The sequence below is a fragment of the Camellia sinensis genome, chromosome 15 (genome assembly GCF_055761805.1).
Source record: "Camellia sinensis isolate YWXY chromosome 15, ASM5576180v1, whole genome shotgun sequence".
In the NCBI taxonomy this organism is placed as follows: Eukaryota; Viridiplantae; Streptophyta; class Magnoliopsida; order Ericales; family Theaceae; genus Camellia; species Camellia sinensis.
The window spans coordinates 9,808,865-9,828,367 of NC_138975.1; the positions used below are offsets into that span (position 1 = coordinate 9,808,865).

General features: G+C 33.3%; 1 protein-coding gene across 4 annotated transcripts; it reads left to right on the forward strand.

Annotated features, from left to right (window-relative positions):
- Nucleotides 1-561: 561 nt before the first annotated feature.
- On the forward strand, nt 562-19,024 carry GLIP5 (GDSL-motif lipase 5). 4 transcript variants are annotated; one of them, XM_028208464.2, is made up of 5 exons: nt 562-923; nt 1,362-1,528; nt 10,114-10,335; nt 11,108-11,363; nt 18,610-19,024. In XM_028208464.2, the coding sequence occupies exons 1-5, from the start codon at nt 623-625 to the stop codon at nt 18,849-18,851; spliced, it is 1,188 nt and encodes a 395-aa protein (XP_028064265.1). In that variant the 5' UTR covers nt 562-622; the 3' UTR covers nt 18,852-19,024. The 4 variants fall into 4 exon arrangements, with proteins under 4 accessions (XP_028064265.1, XP_082765458.1, XP_028064264.1 ...); XM_082909332.1 differs by having other exon boundaries at nt 570-923; nt 1,404-1,528; XM_028208463.2 differs by having other exon boundaries at nt 572-923; nt 10,114-10,344.
- The last annotated feature ends 479 nt before the right edge of the window (nt 19,025-19,503 follow it).

Here is a 19,503-nt window from a genome sequence, read left to right on the forward strand (position 1 = left end):
GATCTAGTCAATAGTTATGGAGAGAGAGAGAGAGAGAGAGAGAGAGAGAGAGAGAGAGAGAGAGAGAGAGAGGGAGAGATATGTTGCAAGGAAGTAGATCTTCCAATGCCAAAGTCAAATAGTGTATACAATTACTTGAAGCATCAAATGGTTGTACGAGAATTCTTCACAATATTAGCAACAAACATCAAGTTAGGGATTTTACATTTAAAAAAAAATTGCAGTTTCTATTAGTCTTTTTTGCAATTGTGTACTTCTTTCTCAAATAAAATATATATTTAGTTAAAAATAAACCCAACATTTTTTATTAATAGCATCCAACTTGGAAGTTTGGTGTACCCAATTCTTGTAATTTATTCCCATAAAAAATAAAAATAAAACACAAACAATCAAAACAAAACAAAACAAAACAAAATAAAAAATATCTTGTAATTCATGCTTTATGCTAATAAAAATAATAATTAAACAATTTCCCAATCTCAGATGAAAGTAAAATTTTATCACTATCTCCAAACCTTCAAAAAAATCTAAAATACACCAAATTTAAAAATTGTCCCACGTGTGAGGATGATTTGGTCCTTTCACAAGAGACTTCATTAGCTCATATATTACACTATTGAAAATGCATAAAACTATGGTGAGAAACTTAGCCATGGCAAGGCTAAGCTCCTCCTCCTCCTTCTCCTTCCTCTTCTTCACTTTCTGCATACTTTTCATCCCATCTTGCAGCCTTGGCGAATGCCAGCGGGTCGGAAAACACGTTGCGTTGTACGTTTTCGGGGACTCTTTCTTAGATTCCGGCAACAACAACTACATCAACACCACCACTCTTGACCAAGCTAATTTCCGGCCATATGGAGAGACCTTTTTCAAGTTTCCGACCGGCCGGTTCTCCGATGGCCGTTTGGTGTCCGACTTCATTGGTAACCCTTGCTCAACTTCAATTGCTTTCATGCTCCTGTTGGTTGCAATTTTTATTTTATTTATTTATTTATTTTATATCAACGGGATAGTAAGTTAGATTAGTATTAATGAATGTTTCATACTTTTCGATAACTCCAACCTCCTCTTTGAAAATGAAGGGTACAATAGTTTGGTGCAAATTTTATTTATAATTTATGATGTAAAAAAAAAAAAAAACAAATAATAAATTAATAATGTGAAATCTGAGGGAGGGGTGATTGAGTAATGATATAAAAAATAAAATTTATGTGCAGAATAATATGACTGCAATGTGATTTATCATTTTAAAATAGATTATTCATTAAAATAACATTTAATTATAAAAATGTTATTATTATTATTTTTTTTAAAATTAATATTTTAAAATGTTTTTAAATTCTGCTTTCTAATATATATAGGCGTTGACTTTGTGACTCTTGTGTTGTTGGGGGGTGGGGTAGCTGAATATGCGAAACTGCCGTTGATAAGTCCATTTCTAGAGCCAGGCGTGAAGAAGAAATATGATGATGGTGTTAACTTTGCTTCTGCCGGAGCTGGGTCTCTCTCTCAGACTTTTCAAGGCCAGGTTCGTCATTTCACTCTCTCTCTTTTTTTTTTTTTTCTTTTTTTAAGGAGAAGTATGTGTATAAAAACAAAAATTACACTATCCCAGATTTTTGAACCGAAAATTTTTTGATGAGCCGAAAATTTTTTGAGTAACGGATATGTGTGGTAGAAATTGAATTAATGCAATGTGAGTTTAATTGTGAAATAAATCTAACACTATATTTTGTAATGTAGCAAAGTAAAGAAATGAAATGGAATGATTATGTAAGTTATGAGAAAAAATCAAAATATATTATGATTTATTTTCCTTCTATTTTGCATACATAAAAGAGAAAAGAAAGAAATGATATTAATTTTTCTCTTATCTTATTTGGTTAAGCTATATAAAAGAAATGAAATGAAAAGAAATTATATAACATTATATTACCAAATTACTTTTTTATAAATGTAAGTCCTTTTATTTGTTCTATATCTAAAATGGTAATTTTGATATTATAACAAAATGATATTTAGTTAGTTTCATTTCTCTCATAATCACTTCATTTTTTGAGATATCATTTATCTCATATTTAGTAATCTAAACATTTCTAAGTAAAATTCAGAATAACTGTTTTTCTTATAGTAATACTGGTATAAAAAAGATTATTGAAAACTTTTCTTTCTTGAAAGCCAAAAACATTGATTATTTAGCAAAAAGTCGATTTTATGTTGACTGATTGATGGTTTTGATTACAATTAAAATGGTCTGGGTTATGTCTCAAATTATTATTGATTACAATTTATATGACTATGATCAAAATTTATAATTTATTTTTGTAAATTTAATAATAAAAAATAAAAATACATATGATATGAACAATCCTTTTAGGTGTATAATGTGGTAGCCCCTATATATAATAGTGTAAAAATGGTCCGCGTCCTGGGGTGAGCCCGACCTGATTAGGTCTGGGCCCGAACCTAGCTGGGGATCCTAGGCTTAGGCTATCATTTTGAAGCTCAGCTCAGCCCACCTGAGTTCCAGTGTCATTTTTAGTGGAAAAAAAAAATTTAATAGAAAAAATTTTAAAAAATGTTCAGGCTCGCCTAGATCCGGTCCAAGCCCGAGCCTAGACTCAGGCTCGCCAGCCTGCTCAAGGCTCGAATACTTCTTGGGCTTGGGCTTGGGCTTATGCCTAATTTTCTGGCCTATGGGCGGCCCAATCCGAATTTTGGAAGAAGCTCACACAACCTAACATGGGTCCCCCGAGCCCTGGCCAGGGTGGGATTGGCAGGGTTGGACCAAATTTACACCCTTGCCCCTATAATAGAAAAGTTCCAAGTTAACGTAGTTGTCCTAAAAGAGTTATCTAAAAATTTGTTTTTAACTAGTTTTTATTTTTGTTTTATTATTATTTTCAACACTACTACATCAACATAATTTGTTTAGCCTGAAATTACCCAAATAAATTTCTTTTCGGGTAGAGTCTCCCATGCACGAGTCTCGTCCCGAAAAGAAACTCATTTAGACGAATTTGAGTTAAACAAATTCGATGGATGAATCATTAATCTATTATTTTTTAATTATTATTATTATTTTGTGGAGTTTTTGCTATAAGCCTTTTTTAATTTATTACAAAAGATAGTATGAAAAGTTATCGATAAATCCTATATGTTGGAGTATGGAAAGTTATCGATAAATCCTATATGTTTCAGTTACTCCCATAATTTTTTTTGTAATCCATTTAGCCATTTTAGATATATAATGACTCATTTGTCATTATAATCTCCTTAATTGTTACTGTTTGTCGGAGTATTACGTTTGTGAAAAATACATTAAAAAATTTTTTTGTGTTATATTGGAGTGTCACATTTTTTGAGTGTTACGTATGGAAAAAGTACACTAAGGAGTTTTTGTATGTTACATTGTTAAATCATGTTTCCGTCACTCCAATGTAATACTCAATTGTAACACTCCAAAAAAATTATTTACTGTACTTTTTCCAAATAGTGTCTCCCAATGAGGAAGGCTAGAAACGTTCACCAAATCATACTAAAATTCGAAATAGGATTTGATAGTAAGGTTATCAAAACAAACAAGACTTATCAGTATATTATAAAATTTATGAGACTAATTGGAGTAACTAATTCCTATATGGTACTTTCTGTAATTTTTCCAAGATATTATATCATCTTATGTGATACAATCACAATAACTAAATATTAATCAGTGTTTGGTTTCAATTTTTTAAAAATTGAGTTTTTTTATTTTTTATGATTTTTTTTTTAAATTTTTAGTGAATATTTTTTAAATTTTAAGTAATTTTTTTTTTTTACTTTTTTATAAGTACCTTACTTCGATGTATCTAAAAAGTAAATTATTTGTAAAAAAATATTTTTAAAAAATTATAAATACACAAAAATACAAAAATATACTAAATTTTCATTTTTTTTGTTGTTGTTATTTTGGTATTTAGTGAATTTATTAAAGATTCTTTTCACAAATATTATACTTTTTAAGTGTATTTATGCTAGGTGTATCTAAAAATTAAAAAAATTACTTAAAATTTTAAAAATAGTTACTAAAAATAAATAAAAAACAAGTTCAGTAAAACTCAATTTTCAGAAATTGAATTCAAAAAATTGAAACCAAACAAGCTGAATGCAACTTGTGTAAGATTATTTGGCATAAACTAAATAAGTGCAATTATTTGGATCACATCGATTCTGTACTTTCTTACATATCTTTTCGTAAAAAGTCAAAAAATATACTTATTTAAATCATTTCAAATGATTATATCACATAAAATAATATATTAACTGTGATATTAAAAAATAATAAGTGTAATATCACATTTTTCTCAATAATTTATGTTGGTTTGAAAAATTATTCACAAATCAATAATAATAGGCAAATTAAGAGTGTCATTAGAAATGTGATGAAAAGTATTTTAGTCTAGTGTAAGAAGATTCAAATGTTCTTTAAAATTTATAAAAAGTGTTTTTCATTTATTAGGTCATCTCTAATGTTGTATCAAATGATTCATCAAATTTGAATTTGATAAAAAAAAAAAAAGTCCTCTTTCAACTCCAACGATTTCACCAAACTAATATCAAAACGAGAATATCAAAACTGTTTAACAAAATAGAGGATTTTTGGGAATCTTCACCATTTCACTGTTTGGTGCCATTGGTTTGGCAGCACCAGACGACCGGTCAGATGTCTGGTCGGTTGTACCCCTCGATCATCAGCTTAGTGCTAGAAAAACCATTGTCAAGCATACTTAAAGTGGGGAAAGATTACTCTTGCCGGTCGATCGGCCAGACTTTCTCTCGGTCGTCTTTCCGGTCGACCAGTGTATTGATGATAGTAAAAAATATTCCGTCAGATGGCTAAATATCATATAAAATTTTTACTCAAATTTTATGAAATAAATGATACATTATTAGAGATGTTTTTTACTGATATCTCAAAAAAAAAAAAATTTGTGTGTGTGTGTGTCATTTCTTTGTGTCTTGAGACGTTTGTTAACAAAATTCATAATAAAATGTCACAATATTGTCTTTTCAATCACCAGCAGAAACTGTCATCTCCTATAAACTCACTAATCACAATATTTTGGTGGCACCAAAGGATAAAGTATAAGGGTCTGGCTTTGGTCCGGTATATACCTTTTACACTTCTAATTTTACTGGAAAATGAATTTTTATAGTAATTACTACATAACATCAAAAAAAAAAAATTATTTTGTTATTCTATATTTTGTAAAAATTAGTGCGGAGAATATTCTAAAAATTTGAAATATACTTATGAAATTTTAAAATATTTCAGTAGGTAGAATATTTCTTATTAAATTAGATACTTTATAGTGATATATTTTTTAACCTAGAATCTTGAAAATGGAATTGGAATTAAATAGTTTGATTCAATTCTATATCACATATTCACCATTTGATTTGATTCTTAAATTTAAGAAACTGTATGGACTTATTAATTTTTAATTTTCTCTAAAGCTGTATTTATATCATGAATTTAGATAGAGATTTGAAAAAAATATATATATAAATAAAATATGATTATATTTTATTCATATTTTACTTATATATATATATATATTGATAATTTCAACTTAAATTCATATTCCCAACATAATATAAAGTGAATCAAACTTCTTGATGAGATCAACCAAATAAACAAGACAAGAAATCAATTAGTGTGTTGGGTTTCACTTTTCTAAATTCAGTTTTTTAGAAATTGATTTTTTTGTTTTTCGTATTTTTTTATTTTTTGTGAATATTTTTAAAATTTTAAGCAATTTTTTACTTTTTTAGATACATTTTACTTAGATATATTTAAATAGTAAAATATTTATGAAAAAATATTTTTAAAAATTAATAAATACACAAAATGTGAAAAATATATTGAATTTTCATATATATATATATATATATATTATGTTTTTGGTATTTAATAAATTTTTAAAAAAATTACAAATATTATACTTTTTAAGTGAATGTATGTGAGGTGTGTTTAAAAAAAAATTTTAAAAAAAAATTGTTTAAAATATTAAAAAAAATTAAGTAAAAATAAAAATATATAAAAAACAAAAAAGTAAAATTTTTTAAAAAGTAAATTTTAAAAACTTAGACCAAAGAGTGAATTTGATTTGACAGTAATGGAAAGTTAGGCTCAATTCCAATACACAATTTTTTTTTATATGGGTTGGATCAAACCAAGTATCGTTTTGGGCCCCACTTACAGAACATAATTTACGGACCTGATGCCCCGAAAAGAGAGTAAGGATTCTCTCTATTTGGTATTTTTACTAGTTTCCCTATCAAAATTCATTTTAAGGGAATTTAATAATCTAAATTATTTTGTTAAAAAGAATTAAAAATTATTTTTTACTTTTTAATTATTTTTAATAAAGTAATCTAAGTTATTAAATTTTCTTAAAATGAATTTTAACTGTTGTAAGGATAGGATCAAACAAAAAAAAGTGAAATGGGATCATTGCTGTGCCTAGCACAGAAGTGATTGTTGTGTCTCGATTTGAGATGTATTATGGACTTATTTTTATGATCTGAACCGTACATTTTGTAGAGATTGTTGAGTATTTCATGTCTAACAAAAATCATATTAATCGGATATCAATAACTATATGATTGATAACCAAAAAAAATAATAAGGCCAAGTTTGGCTAAACAAAATAAGTGCACTTATTTCATCTTTTTATCTTTTTGGGTCACATCAATCAACATCTCCTCTCTACTTTTTCTACACATAATATAATAAAAGTTAAAAAGTACACTTATTTAGTCTTTCCAAACTTGACCTAAATAAGTTTTTCTTTTGAGAAATAACATAAAAAATATGCAATTCGATCATAGAGTTATTTATGCCCAATTAATATGATTTTTTGCTAGGTATGAATACTCAACAAATCCTACAAAATAAACGATTCGGATCATAAAAATAAATTCATAATATATCTTAAATTGAGGCACATTAGTACCTTATTCCCCAAAAAAAACCAAGGAGAAATCCTTGCTCCCGAAAAGCACCAAGGATCCTCTAGAGTTTTTTTTTTCTAAAGTTTCCTAAAGTGGTGTGTTGTATGGGTGAGATTTAATGCTAAAAAATTGATATGACTTGTCATTAAATCACAACCATACAACACACCACTCTAGGAAACTTTAAGAAAAAAAAACTCTAGAGGATCCTTACTCCCCGAAAAGAACGCCTTCCCATCCTTTGGACGAGTTCGCATTGCATTTTGTGTACGTACGTGGGCCCATTAAAGTTTAAAAAAAAAAAAAAAAAAAATCACTTCCCTCTCTCATAAAAAAAATTATAAAAAATTAAAAAATAATTTTTAATTATCTTCCTAAAACACCTCATAATTAGGTCTATGCAATACAATTTGATCATTTGAGCTTAATAGAGAAATTGTGTGACGGATGTCGTATTAACAAATAATCAAATTACAGTTTAAACGGTTTGGGACTGTTTTAATTTAGTAGTTGATTGAAAAATATTTTTCAATAATTATTAAGTATTTATATAATATATAATACAAACTAATTTTACATAATATTTTTTATGTATATAATTATTAATTTATAACAAATTTTATATCTTAAATCTTTTTCACACTTATTTTTACTTTGATATTTAATTAAAGGTAGAAAAAAAATATATCTATTAACTATAGTGAAACGAAATGGTTTCGAAAGTGGATTATAAAATTTTAAATTTAATTTGCATTCAGCGGATAAAGTGGTACGAATTGGTGTGGCTTGGTATGATTTTAACAGATTAGATGGTACTTTGTACAACTCTACATACAATGGTCAGTGATGCACGAGATTGTTTGAGCTGTCCTAAATAAGTGCACTTTTTGTCTTTTTTAACTAAAAAGTTGAGAGAAAAAAAAATTGATGTTTGAATTAACTTTTTGTCTTTTTACAAAAAAATATGTAATAAAAAATTGTATAAATAAAATGTAGTTGAGTGGTTGTACGGCTGCCCTGCTGCCCCAGCATGTCTTACACAGAAAATAATTGCCTCCTTCGAGGCAAAGTGTTTGGACAGTGATGGTCGATCCGTGGGGGCTACCATGGGTCCCATTTTAATAATCTGAACCGTTCAATATGTACAACTCGTCGAGTATTATATATTTATAAAAAATTACGTTGATCGGATATCGATAGCTATATGATCGGATTAGTTTTTTTAAACAGTTAACTATTACACCATCCGTTTTGTTTATACAAAACTGATTTGATCATATAGTTAACGACATCCGATCAACGTGATTTTTTATAAACAAATATTACTCGACGAGTTCTACATATTGAACGGTTCGGATTATCAAAAATGAATCCTTAGTGGGCCCTAAAGGGCCCAACATTACCATCAAACTTTATGTCTTTACATATGTATTTTTTTTTTTGCCTCAAAAAGTTTATAATGGTCTGGTCTCTATCACAAGTACGACTGTCGCGTTGCTCAGTCAATTTGTATTATAAAAATATATAAAATATTTTTTTAATATTTTTTATTTGTGAATAGCAATGCCTCTTTTACTTTTTGTGTAACTTTTTGACTTTTTGGATTATTTTAGACTTGCCAAACCAGCCCTAAATTTTGAAAAAAAATATTTCATCCACTTGAGGGTTTTAATTTGGCAAATTACACTTTATCTCCTCAACTATCAGTATTTTTAGTGGTTGTTTGGCATTGACTAATATAGCCAACTTTTTTAGCCTCGTTTGGTTTTTTTTTTTGGGACTTTTTTGAATTTTGTAAGAGAAAAAGTGTAATGATTATGGGTAAAAAGTGATATTTTATCTTATTAACTTATATAGCTTATTTTATCTTTATGTGCTTTTTTAGTCCCAAAATCTTAGCCAAACGAGCATTTAATTTTATCCTCTCAAACTAAAAATTGATACAATGTATCCCTTTCATCTTTTGATACAAATGTCTTCATTTTGTTAATAAATATGACATTACACATTATATGCACATTTTTCGTCCGTTTCGTTAACAAAATTGAGACATACGGGTTTGATTGAAAATTTTCAAAAGATGAAAGGGATATATTGTGGGGTTTGGGAAGTTATTATTTTAGTAGCTTAAAATTTTTGTATTTGAGAAGATCGTTAGATTTTTTTATAGTTAGATGTGATATTTGTGAAAGAAAAAAAATGATTATGAATTTAATATGACATTTTATTTTATTGACTATTTTAACCTATTTTATTTTTTTGTGAATTTTAGCCAAAAAAAAAACCAAAAAATATCATTTGCCAAAAAATAGCCTTTATGAATTTTTAGTTTGAAAGAATAAAATAAAAATAGTGATAATTGAGTGTGATAAAGTGTAATTTGTCCGTTTTAATTTGTTTAATTTGTTTAGAATTTCTCTATTTCATTTGAGAATATTTTTCATATTAATTTTAGGTTGTCATTAATTTTTGTTATGATTAATTAAAAAAAATTGAAAGAGTTGGAGTATTGAGAATTGATTGCTTGTAATTTTTATACACAAATTGAGAGTTACACTTAAATATTCAGTTATACAACAAAATTCAACAAAACAAAAAAAAAAAGGTTATACAACAAAATTCAACAAAAAAAGAGAAAAGAAAAAAAAGGTTATACAACAAAATTCAATAAGAATTGTGATGGGGAGGGATACAACAAATCACATAATTACGATAACCACGTCATTCATCACTAGAGAAGTCGAAATCAAAACTTTCGCTGACAACTTTTCGACACAAAAGTTGTAGTTAGAAAATTGAAAGTTTGGCAATCAAATTTAAAATAAATAAATAAAAAAAGATATGTTTGAATGGCTAACTAAAAAGTAAACTTTCAAATTTTTTTTGGTCTAACTTTTAAGTCGATACCAGACAAATTAAATTTTTTTTTCTTATTATGTACTATAAAAGTCAAAAAAGTAAGATCTTTATCAAAAAGGTAGGAATAAATCTTCATTTCATCAATAAATCCTTTTTTAAAATTTTAAGGATGTGAAGTTGTTTAAACCTCACTATTAACACGACTAGAATATCTAATCACTTCTATGATTTATTTTTATTTTTTTTATTTTGCAGGTAATCAATCTGTGCACACAATTAAGGTACTACAATAAGGTAGTTGGATTGTTAAGACAAAAATTAGGGAATGAGGAGGCCAAGAAGACATTGTCAAGTGCTGTCTACTTGTTTGGGGTTGGAACCAATGATTACATCAGCCTTTTCTTAACCAATTCCACCTTTCTCAACTCCTTTTCTAATTCCCAATATGTTGGAATGGTCATTGGCAACTTAACTATGGTAATCAAAGTAAGTTTTTATTTATTTTTTATTTTTTTACCCCTATGCTTCACCACTGTTATTTCGTTTGGATTTACGTGGGTAATGTATTTCATTTTGATAGAGATGATTACATGTTACTTGGGTGGTATAATTTTTTATTTGATTAGTCCGAATTAAATTTAAACAAGAATTAGTGATGCAAAAAATAACATAAATTTACATAATCAATATACAGAAAAATGCACATAATAGAGATAAGGGATAGATAGATCCACCTAAATCTACAATTTAAGCGAGTTTAGGCAGTTTGAGGATCTGTTTAGACTCAATTTAGGATGAAAAAGGATTTGTCCAAGTCCTAGCACCACCAGTCTGAATTTTGCTGAAACTTGCTTGCCCAAATTCTAAATCTTTTATTGTCCTGATGTAATATGTTTTCCTTTTCAAAAATAAATAAATATATATATATATATATATAATCTAAAAAATATAAACATAAAATATAATAAGAAAATTAGTTTGAGTTGTGTACCAAGTCGTAGAAATATTACATAACAATATTATCTAATCCAAATTATAAATATATATATGTTTAATTTGAGTTACCAAACTTAGCCCAAATCCTTGATCAAATTTAAAATTCTACCGCCAAAAGTTTTGGGGCACATTCGAACAACTTGGGTTGGGCCCTCCCAAGTTAGGCTCCCAGTGCCACCCATTGTCTATATTCTGTGCACATAGAAAGACTATTGATGTGTAATTATGCTTCAAATATCGTTTAATTTGGCAGGAGGTCTATAAAAAAGGAGGGAGAAAATTCGGATTTTTGAATTTGGGTCCATTGGGTTGTCTTCCAGGCATAAGGATAATCAAACCAGAAGACAATGGTGGCTGCTTAGAAGAAGCTTCACAACTTGCTAATTTACATAATGAAGCACTCTCAAAACTTCTCTCACAACTAGTGAACCAATTAAAGGGTTTCAAATATGCTCTTTATGACTTCAACAGCAATCTCAGGCTCAAAATGAATCATCCTTCCAAATATGGTACATACTTTTCCTTCAAATCTCTTTTCATCCGTATTGTTTTAGACTTAGCAAACGGGCATGTTGTTAGAGCATCTCCAACGGTAGTAGGCATTTTACCTATCTGAATATTACTATAAAGTATATATTTTATTTTGCCTATCAACTGTTTTATGTTTTTACTCCAACCATGCTCTTTATTTTAGCTATTTATCCAAATACTATTAATTTTATATAATGCCACGTCAACAACAAAGATGGAGAGAAATGATCCTAATGAATGAATACATTTTGCCTAGCGTTGAAGGCTAGCTACATGTAGCTAGTGAATATGAGTTGAGGCAAAATGCCTAATCATATGCCTAGTGCATTGGAATTGAAAAAAGTGAATTACACTAGGCATTTTAACTAACAAGTATTATATGCCTAGTGCATTGGAGAAACACACCCAGGAAAATATCTCACACACACAGAGAACACAATATTTACGTGGTTCGGCCCAATGCCTACATCCACGGACAGAAATGAGAATTATCACTAAAATGGAGCAAAAATACAAATACAGAGGAGGAGATGAAACTCACTCAACTCACAGCTCTTACTCTCTAATTTCTGATGATACAAACCCCTCCTCACTCATCTCAATTTATAACCAAGAGAGGAGGAGTAGGTGAAGTGCTAGCCATAATTGGCCAAGGTGGTGCCACCCCCACTATCTTCCATTAGTGAGTTAGTGTTGCCCTCCACCACCTTCTTTTACCACCTAGTGCCACCCACACTATGTGGATGGTGGGCTCTTTACCATGTGGGTAGTGGATGGAGCCAACAATTCTCCCCCTCCACGCCCACATGGACAACTGACTTCTCACTTGAAGTCCATCCCGATCAGATGCTTGCAAACTTCCAGTTTGTCTCTGGTGACACCCTTGGTCATCATGTCAGAAGGATTCTTATCTGTGTGGATCTTGATCAGTTCCAATAACTGTTTGTCCATCACTTCGCGTATCCAATGATACCGAACATCAATGTGCTTTGTGCGAGAATGGTACATCGAATTCTTGCTCAGGTCTATGGCACTCTGACTATCACAATGTACCGTGAACTTTTCTTACTTTAATCCCAACTCTTGGAGAAACCGCTTCAACCACAACATCTCTTTCCCAGCTTCCGCTGCGGCAATATACTCTGCCTCTGTTGTGGATAAAGCAACACATTTCTGCAGCTTGGACTGCCAAGACACAGCTCCCCCTGCGAAAGTGAACAGAAATCCTGATGTAGATTTCCTACCATCAAGATCGCCTGCCATATCTGAATCAGTATAGCCTTCCAAGACTGGTTTAGCATCTCTAAAGCACAAACACATTTTTGTTGTACCCTTGAGGTACCTCAGAATCCACTTGACTGCTTCCCAATGCTCTTTTCCTAGATTGGAAAGGAATCTGCTTACAACTCCAACCGCATGAGCAATATCTGGTCGGGTGGACACCATTGCATACATCAAACTCCCTACAGCGGATGAGTAGGGAATCGCCTCCATCTCTTGTCTTTCCTTCGTAGAGGAGGGACAAGAAATCTTGCTCAACTTGAAATGATTAGCCAGCGGAGTACTGACTGGCTTGGCATCTTTCATGTTGAACTTCTCAATCACTCGTTCAACGTACTTCTCCTGTGACAGCCATAACTTCTTGGCTTTCCTGTCACGCACAATATTCATGCCCAAAATTTGCTGTGCAGGGCCTAGGTCCTTCATGTCAAAGGACTGTAATAACTCCTTCTTCAGTGATCTGATTGTTGTGGCATCTTGTCCAACGATCAACATGTCATCAACATAGAGCAGAAGTATGATAAAGTTTCCACCGGGAAATGTCCTGACATAAACACACTGGTCTGCAGCAGTTCTCTTGTACTCATGACCTACCATGAATGAGTCAAACTTCTTGTACCACTGTCTCGGCGCTTGTTTGAGGCCGTAGAGACTCTTCTTCAATCTGCAGACTAAGTTTTCTTTCCCTTTGACTTCAAAACCTTCTGGCTGCTCCATGTAAATTTCTTCCTTCAGATCACCATGGAGAAATGCTGTCTTCACATCCATTTGTTCAAGTTCCAAATTCAAACTAGCTGCTAGTCCCAAAACTACTCGAATGGATGTCATTTTCACAACTGGCGAGAAGATTTCATCAAAATCAATACCTTTCTTTTGCCCAAAACCTTTGACAACCAATCGAGCCTTATACTTAACTAACTTTCCGCTGCCATCTTTCTTCAACTTGAACACCCATTTGTTCTGCAATGCTTTTCGACCCTGGGGAAGTTTCACCAAATCATAAGTTTGATTCTTTTGCAAGGATTGCATCTCTTCTTGCATGGCTTGCTGCCAGCTACTCTTCTCCTTATGATTTTGAGCTTCTTGAAAACTTTCTGGCTCCCCCTCATCGGTAAGCAAAATATACTCAGAAGGAGGGTATTTGGTTGACGGCTTAAATTCTCTTGTTGATCTTCGTAACTGTGGACCAACAGTCTCTGGTAGAGGGGGTTGTGGCTCCCCCTGCTCAACACCCTCTGCTTCTGGATCTTCTTCTTCTAGAAATCCATCCTGCAACTCTACATCATTGACTGCATGCTGCGGTAACTCTTCTTCATCAGTGGCATGCTGTGATGGTGCAGGGTTTGGAATAATTTCTGAAACATCATCAACTTTGGGTTTGGCTGGTTGCCCAAAGTCTTCAAAGGTCTGGCCTTCTTGAAACACCACATCTCGGCTTCGAATGACCTTTTTGTGTTTCGGATCCCACAATCTGTATCCAAATTCTTCATCTCCATAGCCAATAAAGATGCATGGAGTGGCTTTGTCATCCAGCTTCTGTCTGTGCTCCTTGGATACATGTGCAAATGCTTTGCACCCAAACACTCTCAAGTGAGAGTAAGAGATCTCCCTTCCAGACCATACTTCTTCTGGAATCTGAAAATTTAGTGGAACTGATGGCGATCTGTTGATCAAATAGCAAGCAACACGAACAGCTTCTCCCCAAAATGGCTTTGGTGGCTTTGCCATTTTGAGCATACATCTGACCTTCTCCATAATGGTTCGGTTCATTCTCTCGGCTATACCATTGTGTTGTGGGGTTCCAGGAACAGTCTTTTCATGCCGGATGCCGTGAGTAGCACAGTAGGCTTTAAATTCCTTTGACGTGTACCCGCCTCCATTGTCTGTTCGGAGACATTTCAGCTTCTTTCCAGTCTCCCTTTCCACCATAGCATGGAATGTCTGAAAATGCTGGAACACCTCAGCTTTGGTCTTTAAGACATAAACCCATACCTTCCGTGATGCATCATCAATGAACGTCAGAAAGTATTTTCTACCACCCAAAGATTCCACTTCAATGGGACCGCAAACATCAGAGTATACTCTGCTCAACAACTCTGATTGTCTTCTGGATGATGAATGGAAAGCGACTCTATGATGCTTCCCAAACAAGCAGTTGTCACAAGGATTCAATTTTGCATCTTTGGCAAAGGGAATAAGTGACTTCTTTGCCAAAATCTGTAACCCTTTCTCACTCATGTGACCCAGCCTTTTGTGCCACAAATTTGGTGACGTCTCATCTTCTGCTGCGTTGAAGCTATTTGAATTCACCTCCACATGAGTCTTGTATAGTGTGCCAATTGCCTGTCCTTTGGCTACCACGAGAGATCCCTTTTTCAACTTCCATATGCCTTTGCCAAAATAGTTCTCATAGCCTTGTCGATCTAAGGCTATCCCTGAAATAAGATTCAGGCGTAAATCGGGAACATGCCTGACATCTTTCAACACCATCGTGCACCCAACTTTGGTTTGGATATGAACATCACCAATTCCCACAATTTTTGAAAAACTGGAGTTACCCATTTTCATTGTACCAAAATCTCCAGCTTGGTACGTACTGAAGAACTCCTTCTGGGATGTAGCGTGGTAGGAAGCTGCTGTATCTACCACCCACTCGGTGTCGTTTTCTGACATATGGAGGCATTCTTCTTTTTCAACAGAGAATAATGCAATATCCTCTGAGACAGAAACTGCAGTGGTCCCATCTTCGGTCTTTAACTGTCTATTGCCTTGTTGTTGTTCTCCCTTCAAGGCATAGCAATACTTCTTTATGTGACCCTCCTGACCACAATGGTAACATTTGAACTTTGGCCGGCTCGTACCTTCTCTGGATTTCCCTCTGTCTTGAGATCTTCCTCGGCTGTGTCCTCTACTTTTGCTTCTTCCCCTGCCCCTGCCTCTACCTCTGCTTTTATTTTCTGTGACGAGGGCATGGGATTGATCTCCACCCATTTCTTTCTTTCTTGCCTCTTCACTAAATAAAGCACCTATAACCATGCTCATGGTCAGTTTCCCTTCTGGGGCAGAATTGCTGAGAGACACCACCAATGTCTCCCAACTGTCTGGCAAAGAACTGAGCAGCAATAGGGCCTGCATCTCATCATCTAACTCCATTTTGACAGTAGTTAGTTGGTTCACCAAATTTTGAAACTCACTGGTGTGTTCAGCAACAGAGATACCGCCTTTCAACTTCAAATTCACAAGTCTTCTCATCAGGAGGGCTTTGTTCCGAGCAGTCTTCGACTGGTACATGCCTTCTAACTTTGTCCAGAGAGCATAGGCATCAGTCTCCTAGGCGACATGGTGGAAGACACTGTGATCAATCCATTGTCTGATCTGGCCAATGGTCTTTCGGTTCTTCCGCTTCCAGTCTTCGTCTTTTTCCGTTGGTGGTTTAACTCCATTAAGCTCAATGGGGTCAAACAAATCTCGGCAATACAAGACATCTTCCATTCTAGGCTTCCAAATGGCATAATTGGAAGCATTTAACTTTATCATGGAACCTGAAGTCGACGTTGGATCCTCCATCATACAAAAAACAAGATCTCTGTTTGAAAAACAGGCTTTGCTGTGAAGTCCGGCCTGCTCAAATTAGCCGGAAAAGCAATTCGGATTGCCAAAATAAAAACTGCAAATTTTTGAAAGCTTATTTGCAAAATCTGACCGTACGGATGTGTCCGAAATATTCCAAATAGTTTGAAAACACTATTGGCTTACCCAAATCGGACCTCAAATGGCTTAGATCAAGCCAAAACAATTTTAACGGTTCAGATCGGCAGAATCTGGTGCGCTTGAGAAGCACCAGATTATTTCTCCGGATCGGCTGGCGTCGGGCTGACGTCAGCGGCTCGGTTAGCGGCTGAAGACTCGGCTCGGCTGAAGACTCGGCTGGCGCGCGCGTGTTGATGGCGCGTGTATGGCGCGCGTGTTGATGGCGCGTGTATGGCACGCGCTATTCCCTCAGTCGTCGTCCTCCCTGCGCCGCGCGTGGGGCGCGTGGATGAGATTGGGACCACGCGCCGGTGGCCTGAACGGCGCGTGTGGGCGCGTGTCGAGACTGGGACTCACGCGCCAACTTCCAAGGGCGCGTGAGGGAGCGTCCGGCCTCCGTTGGGTGTCTTCTTTATGTTTCTGGACTCCTCTCGTCGAGCCCTTACTCCTGGTATGCTCAAAATCTGATTTCAAGCAATACGATTTCTGGGCAATTTCGAAACAATACTCTGTTTTTCCGAAAAACGTACAACTTAGCTCTGATACCACTTTGTTAGGATCAAACACACCTAGAAAAATATCTCACACACACAGAGAACACAATATTTACGTGGTTCGGCCCAATGTCTACATCCACGGACAGAAATGAGAATTATCACTAAAATGGAGCAAAAATACAAATACAGAGGAGGAGATGAAACTCACTCAACTCACAGCTCTCACTCTCTAATTTCTGATGATACAAACCCCTCCTCACTCATCTCAATTTATAACCAAGAGAGGAGGAGTAGGTGAAGTGCTAGCCATAATTGGCCAAGGTGGTGCCACCCCCACTATCTTCCATTAGTGAGTTAGTGTTGCCCTCCACCACCTTCTTTTACCACCTAGTGCCACCCACACTATGTGGATGGTGGGCTCTTTACCATGTGGGTAGTGGATGGAGCCAACACATGTTTGGGCCAGATTGTATCGGGTTGCAAGTCTAAACCCACCTAATTGGTCAAGTCTAAACCCACCCAATTTATCAATAAGTTGTGTTTGGGGCAGATTTATATGGACGAGGGTCAAACCCATTTTACCTATAAACTTGTATATCCAACTCTCCCTCTAGTCCGATCCTTTATTGCCGATTTGATCCATTTTGGCTCAATTCATGTTTGTCTCTCTCTCTCTCTCTCTCTCTCTCTCTCTCTCTCTCTCTCTCTCTCCATTGCCATTTTCTTTTGGGGTTTGAGAACCCTCACTGGATTTGTATCGTGGGCCTGATTCGATTTTCCATCTCTCCCCTATCAATTTCTTTTTAGATTTATAATTTTGTTTTTTTTGCCCTTTTAGACATCATCAACCCAGTTGGTCTCGTTTGGGGACTAAGGCTCTGTTTGGCAAGGAGATTTGGGTTTATTTTAGCCACCAAAGATAAAATAGGTTATTTTAGCCAAAACAAACAAAACATCACATTCAACTCATAATCATTACACTCTTCTCTCACAAAAAAAGCTAAAAAAGTCAAAAAGTCATTCTCAAACCAAACTTTTTAGCCCAGATTAAAATAATCAAAAAAGCCAAAAAGCAACCCACTTCTCAAACGGAGAATTAGTATTTTAGTCAAAAAATTATTATAAATTATCACATCACTCTCTATTTTTTTACACATCTTTTTTTAAAAAATTAAAAAATTATTAAAATAATTTGTTCGTAAATTTATTTTTTTACTTGCCTTTGTTGACAAAAAGTTGCAATGTTTTAAATGATTTTTTTTTTTTTTTTTTTGAACGAACAATGTTTTAAATGATGAAAATATGTTTATTCCTTGAAAATTTGAAGCATTTGACAACTAAATAAAAATGTTATTTTTTTTATGACTATTAAAACTTGATAAAAAGCATGCCTTTATTTGCCCAGCTTTTAAGCCCAGGAAAACATGCCAAGTATTTTTTGTTCATAAAATTTGAAAAACATTGACGTGACAAAAAAAGTTGAAGTGTTATATATAATTAAAATTGACACATAAAATAGCACACCATTATGGGTCAAATTAAGTCGACTTTTTAAGAGGAAAAAGTAGATAGAATATAAGCTAAATTTTTGTCCTTTTCTTTCTCTCTATAATTCTCGTGCTCAAAACTTTGATCCAAACATAAGATAAAAGTTGCAATCTTTTGAAATGATGAAAATGTTTTGATTTCTGAAAAGGTTTCAAGGAAGGCAAAATAGCATGCTGTGGAACAGGGAGGTTCAGGGGAACATTCAGCTGTGGAGGGAAAAGGCCAGTGAAGGACTATGAGCTGTGTGATAACCCAAATGAGTATGTGTTTTGGGACTCTTTCCATCTCACTGAAAAGGTTCACAAACAAATGGCTGATCAAATATGGAATGGAAACCCTAATGTTGTCAAGCCTTACAATCTAAAGAATCTATTTCAATGCCTCCAGTAACATCTTTGCCTACTAAGATTGTGTTTGGATCGTGAGATGTGATCAATCAAACACGTAGCACCTACATAAATAGGATGGATTGGATTTTCGATTCGGATACTTGGATAGACTAGATTCATATACAAGTTATCTCTTATTGAATTTTTCATGATTGAATCAGGTTTAGATTTAAATTATCAACTCCAATTTGAATACGATTCATTGACAAGCTTATAATACTACACAAAATAACTATAATAATAATAAGTAATTTGATTCTATTTGATTTACTCATGAAATAAATGTATCCCAAGGAATTTGACTAATATTACTTATGTAGTGAAACATATGATTACCAATTTAAGATAATCAATTTCTCCATTTTCTCAATTTGAAGTCTTTCTTTTTTAGATGGTCAATTTGAAGTAATTCGATTGGTTTTATATTCGAATTCTTTTTGTATATCTTGAATAATTCTTAACTGTGGATCCACTAGTTTCAACCAATTAAACTTGATGAAATTTCTCTATATCATGTAAAATAAAAATTTAAAAATTCATGTTTTTTTTGTATACAGTAAAATAGAACAGTAACATGCACATAATCCTCGGATGATATTCAAGTCTTTTCAAAATTTGACACAGCTAAATTTAAAATAAAATTAAAAAAAAAA